Raw genomic sequence first — 27,800 nt, forward strand, 5'->3', positions numbered from 1 at the left:
TATATATAGATATATATATATATATATATATATATTTTTTGGTAAGGGAGGGGAGACTAAGCAATTGTGGTAAGAAGTGGATACTGGTTGGCACGCTCTCTTCCAACTCTTTACGAGCCAAAGATCAGACGAAGATAAGAGGACCAATGAACTCAAGGCAAATGTATGGAGTCTGAAAACAGTGCCAAAAATCAAATCCTTTCTTTGGCGTATGTTGTTAGGTGCAAGGTGCTCTAGCAGTCTCGACTCGTTTAGCGTTAAGAGGGTTGCAAGTGGATATTAGTTGTACAATTTTTGGTCATGGTGAGGAATCTATATGTCATACTCTCTTTGGATGCCCTGTTGCAAGCAAGCTTTCGCATTGGCAAATATACTGGTGCCTTTGAATGGTTTCTGAGGGACTAGTGTGCAGATGAACTAGGAATATCTTTTGAGTTTGATCCAGGATAATGTGATCCCTGAGGTGATTCGTTTGACTATTCCATGGTTATTTTGGGGTATATGGAAGTACATGAATAACTTTATCTTTTAGGGGAAACGAGGAGATATACGGGAGTTGGTGAAGTAAGCACAACTCGAGTCAGCTCAATGGAAAGAAGTACAATCTATCGTCTTAATCGACAATGCTAGCTCGCAAAAACAAAAGTTGACTTTAGAGAACAAATGGCGTCCACCAGCTGAGGGCGTGGTTAAGTGCAACATTGCAAACTCCTGGTTGAATAAAGGGTCGATGGCTAGTGGGGCGTGGATTGCTCGTGATTCTCAAGGGGAGGTACTCTTTCACGCCAGGGATGCCTTTTTCACAATCTGACTCTCCGATGGTTTCAACATTTAGAACGGTATTGTGGTTGATTCAAGCTCTACTTTTTCTCCACATATCAAGAGTAGAGATTGCTATAGACAATGCAACAGTGGTGGCAGCAACAAACAAGCCACAGGATTGGCCTAGGTTTTCTTATGTGTTGCAGGAGATTCATAATCAGCTTGCTGGTTTCAATTCGTGGGAATGTCATCAGGTAGCTGCTCCGGCGGATAAGGTGGCGAATGCTATTACAAAGAGGGTCACAAGGGATGGTAGGTTTCAGTCATATTTAGCACTTGGAGGGCTATCTTGGCTCATGATCAAGTGCAGGCTGAGAAATAAACTCATTTGTTTCTATTGTTCTTGCTTCTATCTCTGTTTGAACTATTTTTATGTTTTATCAGCCGACAAAAAAAAAATTTAGCTTTCTTAAATTTCTTCTTAGTATTTTTCACTTCTTATTTTGGTTTGTATGATATTCAGAATAATTTTCTTTAATATGTTTTATTTCAAGTCACTTGATTAATATTTTCTATTTTTTTTCCGATATACCTTTGTTTAACAATTTCACCATTTTCAATTTTGAAAACGTTAAATAACATAGATCACTCAAACTATTTCATTTATTTATATTATTTAAAATTTTAAATAATAATATTCACCAAATCCTTTTGCTTTTAATCGGTAACATGAATTTATAATTTAACACTAAAAAACATAGTTCCCAGTTTTAAATATACACACACACACACACATATATATATATATATATATATATATATATATATATATTATACTATAATTGAAAATAATAATATTCACCAAGAATTCATGTTACTGACTTTTAATCGATAACATAAATTTATAATTTAAAACCAAAAATTGAATAACCTCTTGATTTAAAAACCCTTTAAATTTTTGTGTTTGTTTTAAAAACTCTTATTTTCTTTATCCTAATAATTGTAACTCTTGAAAGTAATTGTTGTTCCTTTAATTATATGATAGCTTTATTTTCCCCTTTTCTAGTTTTTTTTTACAAATATTGACACTATTATTATATGTTATGATAGAAATATCTAATTTTAAAATTTATGTAATCTCTATTCATATTTTACTTTGATATTTTTTTTGTTTTACTTTTTTTTCATTTCGTTTTTGGTTTATAATTTAGTTTAAGTTATTGTAAATTATTATTTTTAATAGTAAAAAAATATTACAGAAATGAGTGAATTCATTTGATGCATTAACTTTAGATTTTATGTTCCTTTAATAATGTGAATTAATTTGTTAAAATATTTTTGTCAAAAAAAGAAAATAGTGATGAGATGGAGGAAGAAGAAGAGAGAAATGCCAACTTTATATAGATAGATTGTAGCTCCAATAAGTGACATTAATAAGATCAATTTAACTTCAAAAATAAGTTAAAATTACTCAACAGGTTAAAGATTCATGTAGGACTAAAAGAGGTAAGCAATACGGTCACACGATATATAAAAATATATCCGAAATTAAAAATATATATATATATACTTAATATCAAACCAAATAAAGCCTCACATATTTAAAATATAAATAAATTTTTACCTTTTTTGTGATTATGCACCTAATTTAATAAATGTGAAAGGAGTTACAGACAGTTAAGCATACATGTGTGTACACACCATAACATCCATAATAGTATATTTCTCATGTTCAACTTTCTTGCATTTTTCGGGTTTTTAATAGTTTGTTCAATTATTTGGCACGTAATATTAAAATTAAGGTATTTGTGTCCTTTGTACTTATTCTTCTGCTTAACTAGATCTTTTGAATTTCTACTAAATTAATCACTTTAAAAAATATAATTTATGATAAATAGAGACTACATTATATAAGTTGTCTATGTGAATTAAATGGTAAGTAGATAGTACTTCAATTTTTTCAATCCTACTTAAAAATTCAAAATTATAACATTAGATTAAAACCTATTTATGGTTTTCTTACATATGAAATATATTTATTATGGATATTCAATAAAATTTATTGCCTGAAAATCTTATAAAATAATATGAGAATTTTAAGTGTGAAATAAGTTAGAAAAATAGGAAAGAAACAAATGTGTATTGGTCATGTTTTTTTTTTTTTTTTGCAAGTGTTTCTTAACATGAACTTTTTAAACCATTATAAAAAAAATAACTTCAATAACATTTTATTGATACTGAAACATCTAAGGCATTTTACATTTATTTTTTTAAGTAACATTACATATTTGTTTTTTGTAAATGTTAAACTTCAAAAATAAGTGAAATTACTCAATAGGTTTAAAATAATGTACAACTAAAGAGGTAAGGTAATACGATCACAAGATATGTATATATTAAAACCAAATAAAAACCTAGAAGTATTTGAAATATAAATAAATACATTAATTGGTTGACAAAAAAAACTTTAATTAAAATGTTTGCTAGTAAGCGCCTAGTTAATACTTAACTAGGTACTAATCCGCGAAAAACTACGGGCAGAACTTTTTTTGATGAAAATTTGTAATAACTTATTTTGTTATTATGTTATTTATAATGGTTTGTGATTAAAAATTTGGTTTGCTTATATTATAAATATGTATTTTAAAAATGTTTATTGAAAACCTGTCAACAAACATTTGCATTTAATGAATAAAATTGTTTAAATTTTTGTCAATTAAACGAAATCATTGTTATAGTTGTGAAGTAAGTAAAAAGATATAACTAACATGTAAAAAAAGAGCAACTAAAATATAGCTAGCGAAGGTTTTGAAAAACCTCTTTGAAAACAATATATTCATTGTTTTTTTTTCTGCGGCTTTTCTTTCGTATCTGTAATAATATTAATCCGTGGTGGAAGTTTTTTTGATACAATTTGTAGTTGTAGATATTATTCGATTAGATTTTAAAATCATAGCTGTTAATTTTTTTAAGTACGAATTAGTTTTGATTCTAATAATTTTTTTTTTAATTTTCTACAATTTATTTTATTTGATGTGTCCCCTACTTTCGTTTTTTAATTAATTATATTTATTAAGTTAATTAATTAATTAATCTTAATTAAGTTTTTCTAGTGACAATTTAATGTAATTTTTTATACATTTTAAGGTTAGTTTTATATTTGTAGTTCCCAATTAATATAGTAGGATAGTAGTTTATTCAACTATTTGGCATGTAATGCTAAAATTATGGTCTCGTCTCTTTTGTGTTTATTCTCCTGCTTGACTCAATTTTTTTAATTTCTATTAAGAGAAACAGGTTTTAAAAAATATATTTCATAATAACTATAGATAAACATTCAGTAGAATTTTTTAAAAGAATTGAATGGTAAGTTAATAGTAATTATTGGTATTATTCTAAGGCATTTTAGAATATTATTCATAGATACTATTTTTTGTGTATAATCTATGTCAAATAATCACCTCATATCATAATTTTTTTTGTAATTTTAGTTTTTTTGTATATATTTGGTAAGGTAATATGTTTATGAATCATAATTTGTGAACTCCAACGAAGGAATGTGGGGTTGCACAAAATGGCCTACCCACCAACATAGAGTCCTCACGACCCTGATTTCACTAATTTTTTACGTAAGTCCATATTTCGCATAAATATTATATTGATCAAATTTCATGATTTTTGGATTCGAATAAAGAAGAAGAAAATATCGTCTGTTAGTCTAAAAAGTGACATCAACGTCATACAGGGTTGTGTGGTTGAAGTTTACTAGCGAGTAGCGACCAAGTTGAGTATCTCAACGAGTACAGATTACCATTGCTTTCATTTGATTATGATTACTTAACAAGTTTCTTTTCAATTTGTTTAAGAAACCTTGAATGACTCTTTTAATATGAGAACAAAATAAAAAGAGTTGGTCAATCTGAATTAAAGGTAGTAAAATTATGTAGGCTCGAACTTTTGCCTTAGCCAATTGCCACCACATGGCACATGTGTTGATTTATAGTTTGCTAATTCCCCCCTAAATTAAAGCGTCCGGTTCTTATATAGTTTAACCTTATAGTTAAATAGAGTGGTTGCTACTTACATAACAATTTCATAAATAAGGTATTTGTTATAGATTTGACTTAAAAGTTTAAAACACTAGCTTAGTTTCTACAAATTGTTTTATACATTTATTGCATCTTGTTTGTATAAATTAGGGGTGGCCACAATGCAATGCAAGTACTTTAGAGGTATGGCTACTTAACTCAGTACGAATAATAAAACTTTGTATCCATATTTTGGTTTACTAAAATTGAGTATCCACAATTTTAAATACTTTCCAAAATTGATTTACTTTCGGGTTATCTACACTGTCCTATTACTTGCAAATTATTTAATTACAATTTTTTGCGAGTTAATTTGTTGGCTTAAAAAATGTGTGTAATTTGACCGTCTTATATAAGTATCAAAACTATGATAGTTGCTCAAGTCCTTATTCCTCCGATACTTATTTTTATTTTAGGACTGGGCGTATTTATGCCCAATCCTACGATAGATGTAGAATGTGTAAGATGAAAATTACATTACCAAACCTATATTCATGTGGCAACTTCTTGCAAGATAAATTATTGTTTCATATTAATTGTCAAATTTAGTCTCAAATCTGGAAAATTGTGGAACCAAAACTCTAAAAGCTAATTTAAAATTATATCCCGCTAATTAAAAGGGGAAAAAGCCGAAAAATACCCCATCTATTTTTTATTTGAACGTTTAATGTCCCGTCTTTTTTTGTTGGAAGAAAAATACTTCATATAATTATAGTTGGTCTAAAAATACATCATATTTTAATTTCTTGGTGAATTCGAATCCGCAAAACCCATGGGACGTTAACGGACGTTACAGGGTTGTTAATAGACTAAATTTTAACCTTACTATATATATACATTCACTATGAAGAATATTCTGACTTAGTTTTCGTGGTCTGGTGGTTAGACGCCATATCTCTTAACCCAAAAAATTCAGGTTCGATGCCCGGGATAACCGGTTTTGTTTTTTTATTTTCATTTTGAAGGTGGCTCTCGGTTTTCTGAAAACTGCATCGAACCGGAATTCAAACCGGGATTTCTCTGACTCCTCTCCAAACCGACAAATGAAGCCTTCTTCACTGATTTGGTTCATTTGAAATTATTTGTGACATCGTTCTCTGCAAATAGTTGGGATTGTTTGCTCCTCTATTAGGTTTCTTAAGAATAACTGAATCATCCATCACCAAAAGAACGAAATATAAATTCAAGATCCAACAGAAATCAAGCAAAAAACAAAGAGATCGAGAAAACGAATAAACAAAAGGATATGATCAGCAGGAGCAACGATAGCCATGATAGGTAATTCGACAAAGGGAGATTTGATAGGTCCTTCTCGGATCAAAGGGGGATGCGGCCAAAAAGATAAAAGAGAGAGAAGAAGAAGAATAATAAACCCTAAACGAAATCAAAACCAACCCAGATCTAATTTCATTGTGAGGCTTTCTCTCTTCAATACCCAAAACTTTAGATTCAACACTAGCAAATCTCCTCGGTGAAAAAGAAAAAGAATAGAAAATTAGGGTTTTGGTTTCTGCAATCCGGTTCGATACGGTTGACAGAAAACCGAGTCATCTCTANAAAAAAAAAAAAAAAGAAAAAAAGCAAACTTCGAACTTATATTGCGTGTGGTATGAGTTATGACATTAGGCGATTTTGCCACCTGACCACGCCAATTATCACAGTACTCTTTTCGTATTGAATGTACATATATAGTTAGATTAAAATTTAACTCCATTAACAACTCTGTAATGTCCGTTAACGTCCCGTGGGTTGCGGATTCGAATTCACTAAGAAATTAAAATATGACGTATTTTTAGACCAACTATAATTATTAAAATATGAAGTATTTTTCTTCCAACCAAAAAAAAAGAAGTATTAAACGTCCAAATAAAAAATAGATGGGATATTTTTCGACATTTTCCCCCTAATTAAAATGGTACAATTTGATTATATATATTGTGGAGAGAAATCTATATTCCACTAACCTTATTTTATATAACATGAAAAAAAATCAGAAAAGAAAAATCTATAGTCATGAAATTGTGTGTTTCTTGTCATTCCTCCAATAGTAACCACCATTCACACCAATATACACAGTTGCATACTTGGATACATTATTATAGTGTGAACAAAAATAATAAAACATTATAAAACCCAAAAGTCACGTTTCCCCGAATTAAGTAAGTAGCCTCCTCCTCTTCCCCATCTCTCTCTGTCTCTCTTTCTCAAAACTCTTTCTCCAAAAATGGCAGAGCCAAGTTTCTATATTGGAGTCATAGGTAACACCTTCTTTGAACGTATTCTTATAATATCTCTACTACGTACACATCTTCACGATCTTGTATGATGATGTAACATATATGTGTGTCGGTAACCTCTTATCTAATAATTTGGTGTTTGAACGACGCAGGAAATGTAATCTCCGTTCTCGTCTTCCTCTCACCAGTGTGAGCTCACTCTCTTTCTCTCTTTTAATTTTGTAACAAGTAACAAAATTGAGTCGTATACTCTATAGTTTTTTTTTTATCATCGATCGGTCCAAAATTAATATACAAAATCATCAGGGAGACGTTTTGGAAAATAGTGAAGCGGAGATCGACGGAGGAGTACAAAAGCTTGCCATATATTTGCACGTTGCTAGGATCGTCTTTATGGACATATTACGGCATCGTTACTCCCGGAGAGTATCTTGTTTCCACCGTCAATGGATTTGGTGCTTTTGTTGAAACCATCTACGTTTCACTTTTTCTCTTTTATGCCCCTCGACATCTCAAGGTTTTTTTTTTCATTTTTTTTGTTATTATATGTGTATGATCTTTAGTGTTTCTTATATGATAGCTGGTTAAAATCTTCATTTTATTTGATGCATTTTTATTCAGATTTGGATCTGATTATCAGATTTCTTTGTCACATTTTAAATTGATTAATGTTTTTCTCCCTAAAGTCAAGTTGACTAAAATATTTGATCCACTTGTTATAAGATATATATATATATATATATATATATATACACTAGGGAGTCTAGGATGACTTGTAAAGTAAAATTTTCCAATATATTTCAACATTTTACAAAGTGTTTTGGTTCGTATGATTGAGACTTTATATAATTTTATGCTCAAATTGATATGTTACTTTTGTTTCTCTTTTGACAGTTGAACACAATAATAGTGGTAGCGATGTTGAACGTATTCTTCCCAATCGTAGCGATTGTAGCAACGAGAAGTGCGTTTGAAGATGAGAAGATGCGTTCTCAATCGATAGGTTTCATATCTGCTGGTCTAAACATTATAATGTATGGTTCTCCTCTTTCTGCTATGGTAAGTTCATTCCTTAATCTTAATTTCTTCCACCTATCTGTCAATTTCATTGCGGTTAGGTACTTTTTATATCACCCACGTTTTGAAATTATGATATCATTGTTCATATCCCACTTGGTCCTTTTTGAAATTGCATAAATTAATAATTGTTTTCTTTTTCTTGTGGCCGTCCATAATCAAAAGTGACCCACCTGGTCTGAAGACTAAAATTTTGTATCAAAACATAATGATTTTAATTAATTTAGTTTTGTTTTTTAGTTAGTGGAGTTCGAATATCGTTTATAGTAGAGTTTTTATTTGTTTTTTTTTCAGAAATAAGGCATATCTAGGTTTATTTTTGTGGTAGTTGTTCATTTAGTTTAATTATAAAGGTTATTTTCGTTCACACATGCAGTCATCATCATATTATATAAACCAACAACCACCATATGGCATTTTTTAAGCACGTCTTTAAAAAAAATCACAGTCACATATCAATTAGAAAAACTTGTACGTCATTAGATTTTTCTACATATAAATTTTGAATATAAACGTCACAATTGTGTGTATTTATTTTACCCAGCTATGATAATGCACCACGACTTTTTTCGTGGGTCCATTTTATATATAAAATCTTTTATATATATATATATATATATATATATATATATATATAAAATCTTAGATAAAGACAAATACGTACCATTTCGTTTTCATATTTTTTTGTGCGACAAAAATAAATAGATTTATGTTTTTTTAAGTTTATCATCTGTGATTATAATAAAACAAACTTAATAGTGTTTTTGTTAATTAAACTTACAGAAAACAGTAGTGACGACAAAGAGCGTGAAATACATGCCGTTTTGGTTGTCGTTTTTTCTCTTCTTAAACGGCGCGATTTGGGCTGTTTATGCTTCACTCCAACACGACGTCTTCTTACTCGTAAGTATCGTTCTTTTTTTTTATATCATTTATACTGTTTTGATCACATACTTATTTATGGTTTAACTCCTGCGTACGCTCTGATGCTGTCCCCAGTGTCTCATAGTCTTTGGCTTTGGACATACACAAAAGAACAAAACACGAAAACTCAACGAATCTATTTCAATCGACCCCATGTCTCTTTAATATTCCAACAAGAACTTTAAAATGTATTGTCTTTTTCATGACACCTAGTTTATAAGGAAAAAAAAAATCTCTGGAAGAAAATGTAGATTTATATGCATAATGTTTTTTTAAGAAATTTAAAAATGTGGACTCCAAGCCTCCAACATCAAACAAATGATTTTATGTGGTGATGTTTACAAACAATTAGTCTTTTTAGAAAATTAAAGTGTATGGTCTACAATATGAAACAACTACTATTTCCTGGGGTCTTTTTCCTAATGCGTCTTCTTGAGGTTTTGGATAGGTGTTTGAAATTTTGATTGATTATGCTGTTGAGAATAAAGTATTTTGTGCTTAATTTATAATATATATTTTTTTCTTTTTGTGGTTAAAAAATGAGTAGGTGCCAAATGGAGTGGGGTTTGTGTTTGGGACAATGCAACTCATACTTTATGGAATTTATAGAAATGCCAAACCGGTTGGTTTAAGCAACGGCGTTAGTGAGATTGCCCAAGATGAAGAGGAAGGTCTCACATCACGTGCTGTCCCTCTCCTCTCTTAAATCTATTTCTCTAGTTTCGTTGTGATAAAATTTACAACAAATCAGTTTACTATAATTTTTTTTTTTTTTTTATATCGTGAAGAGCTTGTTAGTTTAGGTATTATAGTTATAAATATAAATCTTTCTTCCGACCAAAAAAAAAATATAAATCTTTCTATTTTTGTGTCCATTTATTGTGGTGTGCGATTTTGTGTACGTTATTTTTTGGACAAAATTAGATTAATTTAAAGATGGAGTATTACATATTCTTGGACGCTGCTGTTATATTGACCATAACTTATCCTCATATAAAAAAGTACCGGTGGATCATGAAACAAAATTAATACCACCACTCATTCTCATTGGTTCCACAATTCTCTTTTTATTTTTTTCAAATCTGGTTTGAATAACTTTTCCACTATAGTGGCACAATAATTTGGTTCGTTAGGAAGGACACAAGGTTCATCATCTTGTCAAGGCATCCAAAAAAAGTTGATCATAGCTTAAATGATGCAAAGATCTTGATATCCGATCCCTACACAGTTTAACACAATTCATTCATAATCGATTGTGGCAACCAAGTATTTCATACGTTGTTGTTACCCAATTTGGCCCAGTAATAGGGCCATATAATTATAACATCGTATTCTCAATCCTTATAGCCCGATTGCATTGTATTAGAGTACTAGCAGCCTCACCAAAACTGTGGGTGAAACCATCATAATCTACTAGTACACAACCTTTGCTGTATTTGATGTAGACAACAATATGGTAACAATATAAGTCGATAGTGAAAGTATCTTGTTTTGTTGACTACATATTATACTTTTTGAGTTTTGAACTATTTTAATATTATCTTTTATTTTTTACTTAAAACTCTCCCGTACACAACAGATACAAGACAAAAGACAACACACGGAATAAACATAATCGCCTGCAACAATCTTCCTGTGGAACCGACGAATCAAAATCCTCTTAGAAAGACTTGGCTTTGTTTTTCAAAAGCAACTCTCTAAGCTCCGCTGGATCAATCTCAGCCGCACGATTGGAGGGACTGTAGTATCCCGTGACTGGATCTGGTCCCCAAGCAGACTCTACCTCTTGATCCAAAGTTCTTTGTTCCATCTTCCCCACCATAAGTCTGGTGGAACCTCCCTTACTCAATCCTGTTACTGTCACAGTCTGAGGTGTCGCAACGTAACTCCTCCTACACTCCCAATAACAACAATACGACATTGATTATATTTTTTATTTTCAGGGTTAGATTCAGTATATATATTTTAACCAGAAAAAATTAGAGAATATAACGAAAAAGGTGATAATATCATGCATAAGTATCTTTAATAGATCTAAGTAAGTACGTGCGTGATATAGTCATACAGATAGATCAGTCTTTAGCCTACACTCAAAACCATCAATTATCAATTTTTATATTATGTAAGTCATTTGATTTGAATATCTTTAAGAACTGTACATGATTGATGATATAAGCAAATAAAAGAGTTTGTAACGTATCCTATATATATTGTAAGTTTGTAACTTAGAAAAATTAAAACGGTTCATAGAACTTCTAAGCACAATTGTACCTTAAGACAACGGAACCATAAAGACTGCGAGATGCGGCGGAGATAACATGTTTGACGGCGCCGGAGAGTGAACGAGCGGCCATTTTGTTATTTGAATATATCGAAATATTATTTTTATAAAGAAATGACGATAGAGGTTAGCGTAGCTACCACAAAAACAAAGATCGTTATATTCTTTCAAAGGCAAGTATTAAGCCTAAGAAGAAAAAAAATCTTTTTGCAGTAGCCACCGGTGCTAAGCCGCCGTCAGGTGTTCTCCGGTGATGGGTTTTTTGAGAGTCTTTGTTTAGGGTTTTGGGCGCGCTTTATATACACAACGGGAGAAAAATTTGGGCTCATGGGCCTTACTATGGGCCCACTGCTCATAATGACTGCAAAAGTAAATAAGAGATGGTTAAAAACTGTGATTATTAGTAAAGAATATAAGTGAAGAAGACGGAAAACTGTTTGTAATTTGGTGTAATTTGGTATAAAATCACATTTTCGTTGGTTTGTTTTAGACTTTTAGTCATGAAGGTGCGTTGCTCTGATTGTATTGGAGCAAATAAAGTAAGTACAAACCAATGTACGTCTTCCACTTGACGATACTTCCAAATTATAGAAAAATGAAAAGTCTATAAAAGATCTGCGAATAAACAAGTAATTTCGGTACAAAAGATCAGAAGACGTCGGTGGTGGTGCGATCTGAATACCCTTAAACGTGTCTCTTACTTACGTGCGTATCACATAACAATACACACAGGTGTCATCGTTCCAAACGAGCTCATTCATGACCAGCATCGTCTAATTTTTAGTGCTTCCATATTAATCATTTTATTATTTCATGATTTTATCTTCGTCTTAAAAGGTTCGTTTCGAATGCTCGAAGCCTCGAACGCATATACCAAATCTAAAAGATCCATATGTCAACATATCATATCTGCATACCAAAGTCCTAACAATTTCAGAGAAAAACTCAAAAAAGAGAAATTAAAGAGATTGGAAGATGGAAGTTAAACGTTTCTCGCAACATTAAAAGAAAAAGTACATGATCTATTTTTTGTTAAGAGAGTAAACTACAAATGCCTTTAAAATACATAAAAGTACATGGCCCTTTTTCTTTTCTCTCTCTCCCCGCCAAAACCTTTCACAAGTTGATCCACAAAACAGAATCATGAAGATTAGTGAGATTCCAACAAAGAGCTTTCAGATGCTAATACAAGTTATTAGAAGCGCCTAATCTCCTTTGGTGGTTTGAAGTTGATCGGATGTGTTTCTGGAGTTGCATTCTCATCTTCTTTCCACATCTTTATTGTTTTATCGGCCTCACATGTTATCAGTCTCGTACCTGTTTGATCGTAACACGCTGCATATATACCCGCTTCACTCTCCAGTGAACCTGCCATATAAGATGTACCCAACCACATTTAATTAAGACCCTTTTACTACTTACATAAATCCTAATCCTACGTCTTGAAAACTTTCTTGGTTTCCTTAGAGCTCTCAATCATATTACACTTCTGAAATTTGGGTCTTCACCAAGACTCAAACTTGACTACGTTAAATGAACATACTAAGACTTCTACATCTTACCATTACCAGTAGATAAAGAGAAAAGGAACATGAAACAGGATATGTGAATATACGTACCGGGCTGTACAATAGTTTCTGACTGTTGGAAACTGTGACCACTCTTCCAGTCCCAGAACCATATACTTCCATTATCACCTTAATTCACACACAGAATCAATTTTAGTTGAAAATGATAATGAAAGCAAACAATCACATAAAGAAAGAGATTCAGAAATATAATTATTAACCTCCTGTGACCATTACACCATCCTCGTTCACAGCCATTGCGTTAATTATGGTTTTCTGCTGTGAACTGTTTCATGGAGAAAGACAACATTGTTCAAATACGTCAACAAATATATTATATCTCATATTTCAAAAGCTTTAGAGATGCCAAAGAATGGGTATATATCTATCCAGCAGAGACTTACAGCATGTTGTGGCAAAACTCTCCCTTTGGGAGGCTAAATTTCTTGGTGTTGTCAGCTGATGCAGAAGCAAATGCATTCCTACAAACAAAGAGAGAACATTAGGAAAAGTAGGTTGAGTGTCTTAAAGACTCGGCTGTTGGAAAGACATGGTGGATGCCATGCAACTATACATACTCTTTAGGATGGAGAGTCATTGCTCGGACAGACTTCTTATGATGTGTTAGCGTTGCCATTGTTCTGCCTGCATATTATATAATCCAGCATTATTCAAATGAAACCATATACTTGCACCAATGTTTATACAATGAGAAGGGGGATTAAGAAGTATGGCTTTTAAGTCCAAGCAGATGGTTAGAATGATAAGACATACCATATCGAAGGTCCCAAAATTTAATGGTGGTGTCATGGGATCCAGTGACAACTTGTGGATCCTGCATCATCACAGATCAAGTGAGTTCCAGTTACCATGATAAGAAGATTCCCAAAAGAAATCCAAATCAACAACAAGAAGTCCATGTGAAAAGATACGTACAGTTGGCCGAGTGAAAACAGAACAAACAGTGTTCTCATGTCCTGAGAGTGCAAAAATTTGCATCTTGGTACGAATATCCCAGACCTGCAAATAAGCAAACATGGAAAAGTTCAGTAAGCTCAAGCATCAAAAGAGCAGCAAAATATATACTAACAAACAAAGGATTTAGTATTTTTAGATATTTTCTAACCCTGCAGACAGAGTCTCGCCCTCCAGTTAGTAACACGTCCAAAGTTGGGTGGAGAGCTAAGCAATAGACACCACTCAAGTGACCATGATAAGAACGGATAACCTATCAAAGTAATCCACGAGCATTAGATAATAGATATGAGAAGTTCAGATAAGGAAAAGAATAGAGTTGTAACCTTATTTTGCTCAAGGTCCCAGCATTTGACTTGTTTGTCATCACCAGCAGAGAACATATAGGTATGTCGATTGCTTACAGCAAGACCTGTAACAAAATTCAAAAAATAAAAGAAGCCTAAACTTGTACTTGTTCTCGAGTGATAATCATTGAGATGTTTAACGAGATAAACTGCAAGAAATTTAAGAGATTATAAGAAAGAAACTGGAAGAAATTTAAGAGGCTAACCTCGTACTTGCTCGATATGCCCAGTAAGTGTTAGCTTCAGAACTCCAGTTGCTACATCCCATATCTAGTGAATATAACACAAGCAAGCAATTCAGAAAGTGTACTTCATTCAGGATTGCATCTACAAGCGCTAAAGTTGTGGAAGTTAACCCACAGGATGGAAGTTTTGAATCAAGAATAACAGATTCGGAACAATTCATATGAAGAAGAAATACTCTCTATTACCTTGATGGTACGATCAGCTGAACCAGTACAAAACCATTCATTACTCGGGTCAAATGCGACAGATCTGACCCAACCCAGGTGCCCCTGAATGACCTGCGAAAACAATAATTAACCACAAGTCAAGAAACTTCTTAAATGAACAGAAAGAGCCTTCTGGGGACAAGCGAAAGGCCAAAATCATTGTGATGCATCAACAGTACGGTGCCACATATATTACCCTGTAATTTTTCCATGGTGCATGCCACTCTGGGCGGGGCCATCTACTTGGTATCCTCTCCATTAATGCAGCAGTTGAAAGATTCCTTTAACATGCAGAAAGACGCACACCAGAAAAAAGGAACCAGAATTAGAAAGGTACAAGCTTAGAGAGTTTCAGGTTCGGGGAAGTCTAATTTGCATGGATGTTAATGAATTTCAATACAGATGAAGAAGAAAAGCAAGGATAAGAACGAGACAAAAAAACCTTTGATATGAGGATCCAGTGGCAGGTATAATGGTGGTGCTTTTGCCTGAGGGACCAATATTGTTCCTTCAATTTGAGAACCAAAATATATCTAATGAGCATCCTCGTGATATAAGTAGAACATCAATTAGCATATCAGATCAACAAAACCAACGGCTAAAGGAAATACTTACAAGCCTTTAGGCTGTAAAGTTGGACCAACAACAAGGGCATTCTCTGTCACACCCTTTTGCACACTCTTGGACCCTTCTGGACCTGCAAACAATTCATAGAGCAGATACAATAAGAACGCAATGCTTGAACGAAATTCAAATAGAAAACAGGAAACTAGTTTTTATCTTTCACCAACATAAGCAAACACATGTGATGTGATATGAAAAAACACCTGGGAGGGCAAGGGCGTTGGAGGGTCCAGTCTGCTCATTGCTGCGGTCAGGTTGACGTGGAGGTTGACTCACAGGCTCTACACCTCCATATGCAACTTTCATCTGTACATGAAAAATTTCCAAAACCAATCTTATACACAATTCACACCTCAAGAACACAGTTTAACCAGTGAATAACAGAGAGTTAAAAGCAAACCAACCATCTTAACCAGTTTTGATAACTGTAGTCTTAAATGTTAAGAAAGGCTAACTACAATACTGAAACATAAGAAAACCTAATAAACCTGAAGTTCGAAGCTAAATTATAGAGACTCAAATAAACGAATTACACAGAAGCGACGTTTACCTTATGGCTAAGACGAATCTTCTTGCTGCAAAATTTAGAAGAAGAAAAAACGAAGAACTCTTTGTTAAGTTTTCAAGGGAAAAAAAAACGAAAATTGGAATTGAAAAAATTGGGGATCGAAGAAGACTAACGCTTCGAGGTCAGGAGGAGGGAATTGGCCATGGACAGGAGCGAAAAGATCAAGTGCTCGTTTGACGGATTTGTGACTGAGCTTTTTCAGTGACTGTGTTTCGATAGGTTCGATCTCCGTCGTCGGAGCTGGCATCGTTCTTTTTTTTTTTAGGGTTTACAGAGAAAGAGAGAGAGAAGACGAAAGTGAAGTTTGCAAAATTGGGGGTTTTAATTATTGATGAGTTATTTATTTACACATTAATTTCACTGCGCCGACCGAGAAAATTAACTTATTTTACTGGATATATAAATCAAAATTATGGATATGAATGGTGACTGCGGTCCGTATGTAAATTAGACCGTTTTGTTTTTAGTGTGAATTCGATCCAACCTATTTATATGTAAATAGTATGCAGTTGGTCCGTATCGATTTTGTCTCTGTTTTTTTACTGTACTACTGTGAACTACAATTTATAAATAGTAAATATAAATCAATCTAATCTGCAGACAATTTGTCTGCTGCAACCATTCACACTATATATAACTAACAAAAATTAAAACTACAGAATGTATAATATATTCTTCATACTCATATTCATTAGTCTTCATAATTTTCTTTGGACGTTTTTCAGAAGAAAAAAAAAAGTAATCGAAAGTCTTCAAAATGGGAAAAATGTCAATTAAATCATGAACTTATCCAAAAACGCCAATTAAACCCTGAACTTTCCCTAAAGCCAATTAAATCATCTAATTTCGTTACCAATTCTAATTAAACATCAAAGTTTTCTAAAAACTCCAAAAAACACATTGCGCAAAATTGGGTAACAGAGCAACTAACCTCTGTTTAACACCCGTTAACATCTGTTAGATTACTCGTTAAAATAAAACGATCTTTGAACACGAAATGCCCAAATTACTTCGATCTTTAATCCCTAATTTCACAAAAATCCCCGAATCACTTCACTCTCTAATCCCTAATTCTCTTAATAAACACGAAACACTATTTTCAATTTGATGCCGAAAGTTAAAAACAAGGGTGTGATTTCGTTTGTTGGAGAAAGAGTTGAAGATCCACCGCGAGTCGAATCAAATAGTATAATTATGTATGAAGCTCCAGAGGATGAGGTCGGAGGAGTTGGAGCTTCGGAGTCTGAAGTAGAAGGAGTTGGAGCTGTAGGGGTTGAGGTCAGAGAAGAATTTGGTGCTTCGGTGGCTGAGGTCGAAGGAGTTGGAGCTGTAGAGGTTGAGGTAATCAAAGGAGTTGGAGCTTCAGAGGCTGAGGTTGAAGGAGTTGGAGCTGTAGAGGTTGAGGTCAGAGAAGGAGATGGAGCTCAAGAAGTTGTATCAGAGGCTGTTGTTGCCGGAGATAAAGTTCAAGCTACAAAACGGCGTCGAAAACGGAAAAAAGAAGCGGTGAAGAGGAGGCTATGGAGCCTGAAGTAGAGCACGACAGTGAAGATGACTGTGTGGTGTATGATGATGACGACTTCGATGATGTTGATGATGGAGTTGGTGGTGAAGATAACGAAATGCAGGGTGGTGAAGATAACGAAATGCAGGGTGTGGAAGAAGATGTTAACGCAAACATTGCAGATGACTTTCCAGAGGCTGTTAGAGGAATAGAAGATGGTTCTGATTCCGACAGCGGTGATGATATATGGGATGATGACAAAATTCCAGATCATTTATCATCTGATGACGAAGATGAGGTCCAAGACAAAGAAGATGGAGGTCGTAGAGATGTTGACGATCCAGAGGGTTTGTTAGCAGTGGAGAAGACTTACAATTCTCCTGAAGAATTCAAGCTTGCATTGTTGATGTACTCGTTAAAGACAAGGTACGATATTAAACTTTATAGGTCTCAAGCTTTGATAGTTGGTGCGAAGTGTTGTTATGTGGATGATGATGGTTTGAGATGTCCTTGGAGAGTCTATTGTTCATATGAGAAGAGGAAGCATAAGATGCAGATAAAAGTATATGTCAATGAGCATATATGTGTGAGGTCAGGCTATTCGAAGATGTGGAATTGGTCTACTGTTTCTTTTTTGTTTGAGGAAAGGCTGAGATTGAATCCAAAGATTACTAAAAACGAGATGACTGCTGAGATCAAAAGGGAGTATAAGTTGGAGGTGACTCCAGACCAGTGTGCAAAGGCGAAGACTAAAGTTATGAAAGCAAAAAGGGCTAGTCATGAATCTCAGTTTGCGCGAATATGAGATTATCAAGCAGAGGTTTTGCAGCAAAACAAAGAGTCTGAATTTGAGATTGAGAGAATCTGAAGGCCAGTAGTTGGAAGCAGGCAGAGGTTCTTTAGGTTATATATTTGTTTTAAATCACAGAAAGAATCTTGGAAAGAAACATGTAGACCCATCATAGGATTGGATGGAGCTTTCCTAAAGTGGGATATAAAAGGTCATATTCTAGCTGCTGTTGGTAGAGATGGAGATAATAGGATTGTTCCTCTTGCTTGGGCAGTTGTAGAAATAGAAAATGATGATAATTGGGATTGGTTTGTGAGACATCTTGCTGCAAGTTTGGGTCTTCATACAATGAGGAATATCGCCCTCATTTCAGATAAACAATTGGTGAGTCGGTCTAACAAATGTTACTTTTTGTTATTTAAAGTGTTATTTATACTCTACAATCCTCAATAGGTCTAATAAATGTTACTTTTTCAGGGCTTGGTCAAAGCTATCTATAGCGTTCTGCCACATGCTGAGCATCGACAGTGTGCTAAACACATAATGGAGAATTGGAAAAAAGACAGCCACGATCAATAACTACAACGGCTTTTTTGGAAAATAGCACGCAACTACACCACAAGAGAGTTTAATGATCGTATGGCAGAACTAAAGGCTTACAATCCTCAAGCTTTCGCATCACTGCAGCTTATTAATCCACTTACCTGGAGCAGAGCTTTCTTTAGGATTGGTACTCTCTGCAATGACAACCTCAACAATCTGAGTGAGTCTTTTAATATAACTATAAGCCAGGCAAGGAAAAAGCCTTTATTGGAAGTGCTAGAGGACATAAGGAGGCAATGCATGGTGAGAAATGCAAAGCGCTTTGTCATAGCTGACCGGATGAAGACACGGTTCACAAAGAGAGCTCATGCGGAGATTGAAAAAATGATAGCTGGAGCAGGAGCTTGCGAGAGATATATGGCCAGAATGGTGTTGGCTATAGTGTTGATATGAATGAGAGAATTTGTGGTTGCAGGATGTGGTAAATGGTTGGAATCCCTTATGTTCATGTTGCATGTGTGATAATAGGAAAGAGAGAAAAGGTGGAGGACTATGTTAATGCTTGTTACACAAGGATAAAGTGGAGAGAGACATACAGGGATGGTATTAGGCTTGTCCAAGGGATGCAATTGTGGCCTAGATTGAATAGGCTAGCTGTATTGCCACCACCATGGAGAAGAGGGAACCCAGGAAGGCTGTCTAACTATGCAAGGAGGAAAGGAAGAAATGAATCTTCATCTTCGTCAGATAAGATGTCACGGGAAAAGAGAGTCATGACATGCTCTAACTGCTTCCAACAAGGGAGCAACAAGCATGGCTGCAAAAATCCTATTGTGGTTGCTAGTGTACCAAAGAGACCAAGAGGTCGACTAAGGAAAAACCAAGAACCACAAGAGCCAACGGTTGGGTCACAAGTTCAGCAAGGATCCCAAGGACCAACGGTTGGGTCACAAGCTCAGCAAGGATCCCAAGGACCAACGGTTGGGTCACAAGCTCAGCAAGGATCCCAATGACCAACGGTTGGGTCACAAGCTCAGCAAGGATCCCAAGGACCAACGGTCGGGTCACAAACTCAGCATGGATCCCAAGGACCAGCGGTTGTGTCACACGGAGAAGCTGGAGGATCACAAAAACAAGAAGAGCAAGGACTTGGTGGAGGACTTGGTCGATTTGCATCATGGTTTGATTGATCATCGTAGATTACCTTTATGACAGGATTGTTACTTTGTTTGGTTTGAGTGTTCATGAATGCTTTGTTGTTGTGTGGACCAAATGTTTTTCATTAGGATTGTTACTTTGTCTGCTTTGGTTCGGTGTGTTGAACGTGGATCGATGTTATGGTTCAGCTAGTTGTGTGAACTAAATGTTTTTCATTATGAATGATTTTTGTTTTCTACCTCCCTTTTGTTTTGTGAAACTCATATCCAAACCAAATTTTTTCATTACCAAAGATATAAGACACTACACCAAAGACACAATACAAAGACACAACAAAGACACAACAAAAACACAACCGATGATCCAACACCAAAGACAGAACACAAAGACACTAATAACCAAGACCAAATGTTCCTTATGAGGTTTTACACATTACAATTACAATGACAATTACAGTAATACAAAGGCATACCAAGCACAATATCATCAATTTCCATTTCTTAAGTTCTCTTTTGCTCCACATTGCATCTTTCTTCAAATCTTCAATCTGAGTCTTTAACCCATCAATTTCGACAGCAATCTCAGATCTTGCATTGCTTATCTCATTGTTAATTATGGAGATTTTCGGTGATGCTTCTACAACTTCTTCGTACACACCTTCTTCCACCCACTTAAACAAATGCTCTTACAATCGTAAATTGATAAACTTTTATCACCAAATCAAGAAAACACAAATTCATAACAAAATTAGTTACTTACATCTCCTCTGGTTGGACAACGAAAGAAAGGTCTTCCTGGGTTCTGCTTCGTACTGGATGTATGGATGGCAACATCTAAGCCGCAATGACACTTTGACGGAAAACTATGGCAACCCCGACCTCTGTTTTCACAACTTGATTGTCCAAAATTGCAACTCATATCTCAAAATCATGAAGAAGAGAAGGAGAAGGATTTTTTGGGTTTGTGAAATTATGGATTAGAGATCAAAGTAATTTGGGGATTTCGAGTTCAAACATCAGTTTTATTCTAACGGGTTAATCTAACAGATGTTAACGGGTGTTAAACGAAGGTTAGTTGCTCTGTTACCCAATTTTGCGCGATGTGTTTTTTGGAGTTTTTAGAAAACTTTGATATTTAATTAGAATTGGTAACGAAATTAGATGATTTAATTGGCCTTAGGGAAAATTTAGGGTTTAATTGGCGTTTTTGGATAAGTTCACGATTTAATTGATATTTTTTCCATTTTGAAGACTTTCAATTACTTTTTTTTCTTCTGAGAAACGTCCAAAGAAGCAATTCTACTTTTTGAAAATTAGTCTTTATCTATTTTTGGTGAATAAAATAGTTTTTCTACATGAAGTTGGATGATCAGTTATGGTAATGGTTTTTTAATGGTTTGATCTTTCTCAACTTTTGTAAGAGTTTTTTTTATTTATTTATTGTGAACCCAATTTTTATAAGAGTTTACAGTGAAATATTTTTTTAATATTAATCTTCGATAATTTAATAAACATTTAAAATATTTTTATAATAAACATTAATTTCATATTTTTGCAGGTAAACAAATTTTTTTGCTTAAAATTCACATTAAATTTCAGATTTTTTAAACAAAAAATTCATATTTAATATCTAATGCAGTTTAATAAATATAACAGAGTATCGATCAAATCTCAAGAAAAGAAATATATCAAAGTTATGCATTTACAGCAAAGCTATTGCTTGAGTCTAAAGTTCTAAGTTCTAACTCTCATCATCAGACATGAAAGTTGGTCTTCTTCTCAAAGACTCCAACACATCAGCCGATGGTCGACCACTCTGGATACCTCCACGGCACGACCTTAGCTTTGGAACACTCATTGCACTCAGAGGTGGCGTTGCAGCTCCACCATTTATCTCTTTCAACACCGACCTAGCCGCCTTCGCTGCCACCGCATCAGCAGCCGCCGCAACCACTCTCGATTCCAATCCCGAATCTCTAACATTCTCGCTTGTTGCTGGTTCTTCAGGTTCACCGTTTCCACGACTCGTCCCACAGGCAACCCCTTGGTTAGCCATGGACCTTGCCTTTGCAGCCTCGTGCTTCTGCATATCGTAAATAAGCTCTTTCTGAAGCTGTTTGTCAGCGACGAGCATTTCTTCAATCTCGTTCTTGTAGTCTTTGAGGAGGACACGGAGGCAGTCCATGAGCGAACCTGTAAGAGGACTGTTCTTGCTCTCCAATAGCCTCTTGAGCTCAATGAAGATTGGAATGGTGTTCTGAATCAAACCTTTTCTAACAGCTTGCGTTATGGCTCTTCCTTTCGCAGCAGCTGCATTGGAGTCTCCACCTTCTTCCTCCATCTCCACTGTCTCCGACGATGCTCCTCTGGAAACTGATAAGCGGATCTCTTTGCATGCCAAGATTTGAAATGCATCCTACACCGAGAGAACAAAACCAGTTAATAACTCAGGCGGATCACGAGAAGAAATAATAAGCTGTGGAGCAATTTGGAAATTACCTGTAGGACTGCCTGACCAGTGACATCCTCTATGTTAAGCATTCCATCAGAAGCAGCTGCGAGGATCTCTGCACATAATTTGGCGAATGTGGCCAATAGGTGTTCTGGAGCCATCTGTTTAAGCAGAGTAATGTAAATCTGCATTCTTTTAGACCTAGCCCTTTCATCATTCCCTCTACAGAACAAATGTAACAAAAAGAATCACTAAAATCATCCACACCAAAATATCAAGTTTGCGTATGAGCATAGACTATATAACTTTAACACAAGTACCTGACAGAAAAAGCTTGATCCTTAGTTTTTGATTGTTTAGAATCTGGATTATTATGGCCAGTGTGGGCATGGCAGTCGTTTAAGACATAAATAGCTTCCACGAAACTGTTGTAAGCTAGAAGTGGCGCCTTAACTATAAGCAAGATGGGGCATAACAATAATCAAAACCCTAGAGATCATGTCTCTCTGTAAGAACTTACAATAATATGGAATAAAATAATGCATTTCATGGTTGCTCCCACGAGTTCTCATACCTTTAAGGATGCTACCAAATAAAAAGTCTGCAAGTCGGCGTATCTTTTCAGATTCATCCACTAGCGATAGAAGAAACCGAAGGAAGAGGACTCCTCTCCACTTCACGTAGTCTCTCTGAATCAATATAGCAACAAGCCTGCTTATCAATCTTCAAGCCTAGATTTTTTCAACAACGGAAAATAAAGAATCTGTGGAGAATAGTAATACCTGTAATAACCTTGAGAGAAGTATGAAGGTCTGCCTTCTAACAACTTCACAAGGATCCCGAAGACGTTTTGTAATCTTTGGTATGTAACTATCCAGGTAAAAAAAACATTAGAGTGTATCATTCATGTTTAACATTTGAGAAAAGTGTAATGAAATGTTAATGTTCTGTGGATGATTTACCACTCAATCATGGCTGTATAATGAACACAAAAGTCTGTCATTGCCACTACAAGGTTGTTACGCAAGGCTGCACAATCACTCTTTTCAAGCTCCTGCAAGAGGAAGGCATCAACGAAGTCACATAGGTTATACAGTTAACTGCAGGGATAAAGGAAACTAAAACTAAAAATTTTCCTTTCCAAAAATAATCGTGGAAACTGGAATCAGCAAACAGCAAATTGACAGACCTGTGCAAAGAGAGGGATATATCTTTTAGCAAGCTTCCCATCAGCCAAACACATCTTCGCCATGGTCAACCAAGACTGACTGTAGAGAGGAGGAGCTTTTTGTTTCAAGCAAACATCACCTTGTGGCAATTTGTTTTTCAGCTTTGAGTCAGAATTTCCTGAAGTGATGACAGTATGTAACAACGGAACAATTTTGGTGGTGTCAGCAGAAGGATATATAATGACACAAGATCCAATGGTATATACTGCTGTGACTACTTTTGATAACTTCTTGGACACAGAATCCAGTCTCTTGCTTCTTCTACTTCCGAGTGTTGCTGGTGTAACAAAAGAGTGATTATTACTAGAGACCCCCTCGATGTACTTCTCAGTGACCTTAGATGCCTTAGATAAAAGTTGTTCTACCCACTTCTTGACAAGCATATCAGACTCCTCAGAGGCGCATGCCTTCTTTTTGCACAAAGTTTTTAATGCTTTAACATGTGCATCGACCTGTCATTCAATGGCATAGACTAAGATCCTGGGAACAGATGGACCATATATATGAATTAAACCTAAAATTTTCCTTTTTCAAACCAGTAAATAATGATCTGCTCAACTCAAGCGTCCAGGTCCCAGTTAAAGAGAAGTAATAATATTTAAATCTGAAAGAATATTTTTGAAGACCGAAACCACTGACTTTTTGCGCTTTCGAAGCATGAGTTTGATTTTTTATAGGAGATATCACGTAAAGTATTTATTAGAGTTCCTATTAATTATTACCTCAGCAGAATGGAGGTTAAACTTTTCGATTTTCTTCAGCAAATTGTCAGCCAGGTCTGCAGCAGGCTCTGCTGGCAGCTGAAGGGAAACATTGGAGATTGTTTGCAAAAGACAAACTCGATCGCCAGCCCATGTAGAAGAGTTACACTCGACACCCTGTTCGTCACCTTGTTCATCTAGCCCTTCAGAAAATAGCCAAATTATTATAAATGCATTCATGAATTGGTTTAGCTAGGACAGAAGTCAGGATTAAAACAAGAGAACAAAACTACCAGTAGCAACAAGTAAAGACATAAAGCAGTTAATTGAGATGTCTAAAGATGGATAGACTGGTTTTTGACAAACCTTGCACATCATTCTTGTCAAGCAACTGCCAATGATGGTGAAGAAATTCCCATTCGACAGACTTTGGAAGATACACTGAAACCTCTGATAGAAGGAACCAAGCACCAGCAGGAGCGGTCCATTTATTTATTGGCATTGAACGACTCAACCACAGTGATTCAGATTCCTTTATGATACTCTGGAGCGCAAAGGCAACTCTTGGTTTTAGTCGCTTCTTCTTTCCCAAACTTCCACATATTTTCGTAACCCAAGGAGAAACCTCGCTGTTGCAAAGCTCCCTTAAGAGAACCAGGACACCTTCTGGAAACAAGGCTTCTATGTCTCTGTCTAGATTTTTTGAGGTAGTGTTCCCGTTGTTAGGGAGAGAAGCACTGTCTGGAGAAAGCACATTTCCAGCTCGTAATATTCTTTCCAGAACTAATTCATGAAAGACATTCTCGCATTCTTCTTGGATGCTAGTTTCATTATCCATGATCATTCGAGGAACTGAATGTAACCATTCAGTGGTCACAATTTCATCTGTACATATTCTAAAGGCCTACAGTAAACATAAGAAGATAATTAATTTCCATCACCGCAAAAGAAAAAGAAGCGGAAGAAATATGATAACATGTCATTAGCCTAACCTATATTTAGGGAGAAGTGAAGTATAAAAATCATCGGATTTTAGTACAAAACCAAAACCGACGGAAACAGTTACTACGTAGTCTCATTCATCCATCTTAAAACATTGTTGGCTTGAAAATTTAGTCTCCTTAATTTTGAGCTAATAAAGGACAAAGAAGACCTATATATAATTTCATTAACTTTAGGGGTAAATGAGAAAGAAGACACTGAGTTACAGATAACATACCTCAGAAAGAGCTGAAATTGCAGCCTTTCTAATACTTATGAGCGGATCAGAACAAGAAGTACCCATTGTCTTTAGGATACTACCATCGAAGCAACCACCCATAAGGGAAGTCAATTTTGTCACAAGAAGAAGAGCTGCTCTCCTTACAGCCGCTTTCTCATCCACACATCTTTTCTTCAAAAGGTCAGTTACTACCCCTTTTCCCTCTGAAGTCTCGCCGTTAAACCCAAGGGCATGTTTCAGGATCGACCTGCTCCTTGCATCACCAGACAAGAACCCCACGACTTGAGCCAAGTTGGACAAAGCTCGAGCTCTAATTAAAGCATTCGTGTCTGAACACCGCTTAAGTAACGCATCAAGACAACTTAATCCCCAAGAATCTATCGACCCATCCTCTGAACCAATAACTCCTAAAGGATTTCCTAATGAGCTTATCAACAGAGGTATAAGATCAACAGCTAATATTCTATAATTAGACTTCCCTTGACACATCTTCATTAAAAAATCAACAAAGTCTGATTGGTCCTCAACCTCCATTGCCTTTACTATCTCCAATATCGCCTCCACTGCGAATCCACGCGGCTCGGCCTTCTCAGGTGACTTATGAACCAAAAACTTGGGCAAATTAGAAACAACTTTTTTCAATTCAGAGTTATCTTTAGCCAAACCCATCAATTTCCTTGACACAAAACCTAACGCAAAGCTTCTCGCTTGATGTTTACCCATAAGAAGCAACGGTGTCAAAGACTTAGAAATCTCAGCCGCCGTGAGTGCCATATCTCCATGGTCAGAACTTAACACACCACCCAGAATCTTCCCACACATATCCATCAACCGATCATAATTCAAAAACCCAGAGTGTTCTAACGCCGATAGAGGAATCTCACTCACAGTCTGCACCAAAGATTTCAAACTATCTGGAAATCTATCTAAATGAACAAAACTAAGAACCGAGCCTAATCGCTCGAGCACTCTAAACAGCAATTTCGCATCGAATCCACCTTCTTCAGTCTCACCCCCATCATCTTCATACCCTAGGTTTCTCTTACCGCGACTTCTCTTCTTCTTATTCCCTTTCTCCCGCTGCGAATTACTCCCTTGACCAGCCGAATCGTCACGGTTACGGCGTTTGAGGTAGCGGCGGATTGAGCCCAGTAGAGAGAGAAACGCAATCGGAGAGAAGAAAGTGAAAACGGGGCAATTCGTTGAAAGAAGGAGACTGAGATACGCGTCGGAGGCTAAAATAGCGAGACGGCCTGATTCAATCGGCGAATCCATGGCGGCGGAGATGCAGCGGAGAAACGAAGAAGCCACGGAAGAGAGGCTGCCGTAGAATCGATTGAGAAATTCATCGTCGTCTGTATCAAGTAGAGATTTGAGATCTGTGACGAGGTCTTGGTAGTGAGATTCATCGTCTTCTCCTCCTGCTTCGATTCCTGTGATGATTCTAGTAAGCAAAAGCTCCTCATCCATGGCGACACTCCTGAAAGAGACTTTGGATTTCACAGAATTTTTAGGTAAAATTAGTTTCAAAAGTTTTTGGATTTCCCGCGATCTGGGTTCGTTCTTTATCAAAATTCAAAATTGGACTAAGAAAAACTTATGGGGCAAATTTAACATTTCGAGAAAAATTAGAGCCCTTTTCTAGAAACATTTTTGGGAGTTTAATTCTTCTGTGAACTCAGAATCTGGCTCTGATTGGTATCACTAATTAATTAAAGTCGTTTGCAAACGAACCGTCCCTATGATCATCAATCGTTTGGAGATAGTGGTTGAACATCTTGATTTGAAAAGGTAGTTAAACCTTATTTTTAGTGGTTGCAAACACCAACTTAAGTTATTCATGAAACCAATGTTTAGTAAGGTTTAAAAGTTACAAAGCTTTTTATTTTGGCATTTTGTTTTTTGGCGTTGGATTCTTTTTATCTGACAAAATAAAGAAAAATAGTGAATATAATCTGATTTTACTCACTTTTCAAGAAATTTTTTAACCTTTTTATTTAATAAAAAACATTATTGAGAAGAAACATCAACAAAAATTTTCTCTATTTATCTTATATATGTGTGCTTCATACAAATTATTGATATGTTATGGGCTGATCAGAGATAAATATGTAAATTTCAACGCTAATGATAAAATTAATTTTTTCCATTATAAAAATTCTCATTTAACTATATTAATATTTCTTATTATGAATTAGATAATGATTTTAATAGTTTTTCGAATTTATAGTATAAATTACATTTTTCTAATTTAAAATAATTTTTGATATTTTAATATTATAATCTATTATCATAATGA

The 27,800-nt window shown here is 35.1% G+C and overlaps 5 protein-coding genes across 7 annotated transcripts; 2 read left to right on the top strand and 3 right to left on the bottom strand.

Moving 5' to 3' along the window:
• Positions 6,978 to 10,039, top strand: LOC104723551 (bidirectional sugar transporter SWEET17). Of its 2 annotated transcripts, none has more exons than XM_010441930.2 (6): positions 6,978 to 7,108; positions 7,240 to 7,276; positions 7,394 to 7,604; positions 7,982 to 8,146; positions 8,948 to 9,067; positions 9,636 to 10,039. In XM_010441930.2, exons 1-6 carry the CDS (start codon positions 7,075 to 7,077, stop codon positions 9,792 to 9,794), a joined length of 726 nt encoding a protein of 241 aa, XP_010440232.1. In that variant the 5' UTR covers positions 6,978 to 7,074; the 3' UTR covers positions 9,795 to 10,039. The 2 variants fall into 2 exon arrangements, with proteins under 2 accessions (XP_010440232.1, XP_010440233.1); XM_010441931.2 differs by lacking the exon at positions 9,636 to 10,039 and adding an exon at positions 9,164 to 9,573.
• LOC104723552 (late embryogenesis abundant protein Lea5-like) lies at positions 10,616 to 11,659 on the bottom strand. The gene is made up of 2 exons (XM_010441933.1): positions 11,360 to 11,659; positions 10,616 to 10,980 (listed from the first exon to the last, which is right to left on the bottom strand). The coding sequence occupies exons 1-2, from the start codon at positions 11,440 to 11,442 to the stop codon at positions 10,749 to 10,751; spliced, it is 315 nt and encodes a 104-aa protein (XP_010440235.1). The 5' UTR covers positions 11,443 to 11,659; the 3' UTR covers positions 10,616 to 10,748.
• On the bottom strand, positions 12,344 to 16,208 carry LOC104723553 (protein pleiotropic regulatory locus 1). Its single transcript, XM_010441934.2, has 17 exons — positions 16,017 to 16,208; positions 15,886 to 15,910; positions 15,539 to 15,641; positions 15,327 to 15,408; positions 15,154 to 15,219; positions 14,908 to 14,992; positions 14,691 to 14,783; positions 14,466 to 14,529; positions 14,239 to 14,324; positions 14,064 to 14,165; positions 13,874 to 13,957; positions 13,712 to 13,772; positions 13,516 to 13,582; positions 13,342 to 13,419; positions 13,159 to 13,223; positions 12,989 to 13,066; positions 12,344 to 12,737 (listed from the first exon to the last, which is right to left on the bottom strand). Exons 1-17 carry the CDS (start codon positions 16,148 to 16,150, stop codon positions 12,565 to 12,567), a joined length of 1,446 nt encoding a protein of 481 aa, XP_010440236.1. The 5' UTR covers positions 16,151 to 16,208; the 3' UTR covers positions 12,344 to 12,564.
• LOC104728022 lies at positions 17,526 to 18,776 on the top strand. Its single transcript, XM_010447064.1, has 3 exons — positions 17,526 to 18,161; positions 18,336 to 18,581; positions 18,675 to 18,776. Exons 1-3 carry the CDS (start codon positions 17,526 to 17,528, stop codon positions 18,774 to 18,776), a joined length of 984 nt encoding a protein of 327 aa, XP_010445366.1.
• LOC104723554 (condensin-2 complex subunit D3-like) lies at positions 21,538 to 27,164 on the bottom strand. 2 transcript variants are annotated; one of them, XM_019231499.1, is made up of 10 exons: positions 25,499 to 27,164; positions 24,646 to 25,183; positions 24,301 to 24,476; positions 23,539 to 24,030; positions 23,312 to 23,403; positions 23,132 to 23,219; positions 22,924 to 23,038; positions 22,670 to 22,802; positions 22,397 to 22,571; positions 21,538 to 22,313 (listed from the first exon to the last, which is right to left on the bottom strand). In XM_019231499.1, the coding sequence occupies exons 1-10, from the start codon at positions 26,969 to 26,971 to the stop codon at positions 21,639 to 21,641; spliced, it is 3,957 nt and encodes a 1,318-aa protein (XP_019087044.1). In that variant the 5' UTR covers positions 26,972 to 27,164; the 3' UTR covers positions 21,538 to 21,638. The 2 variants fall into 2 exon arrangements, with proteins under 2 accessions (XP_019087044.1, XP_010440237.1); XM_010441935.2 differs by having other exon boundaries at positions 24,301 to 24,482; positions 25,499 to 27,163.

Source organism: Camelina sativa, chromosome 11, assembly GCF_000633955.1.
Source record: "Camelina sativa cultivar DH55 chromosome 11, Cs, whole genome shotgun sequence".
NCBI classification, from domain to species: Eukaryota; Viridiplantae; Streptophyta; class Magnoliopsida; order Brassicales; family Brassicaceae; genus Camelina; species Camelina sativa.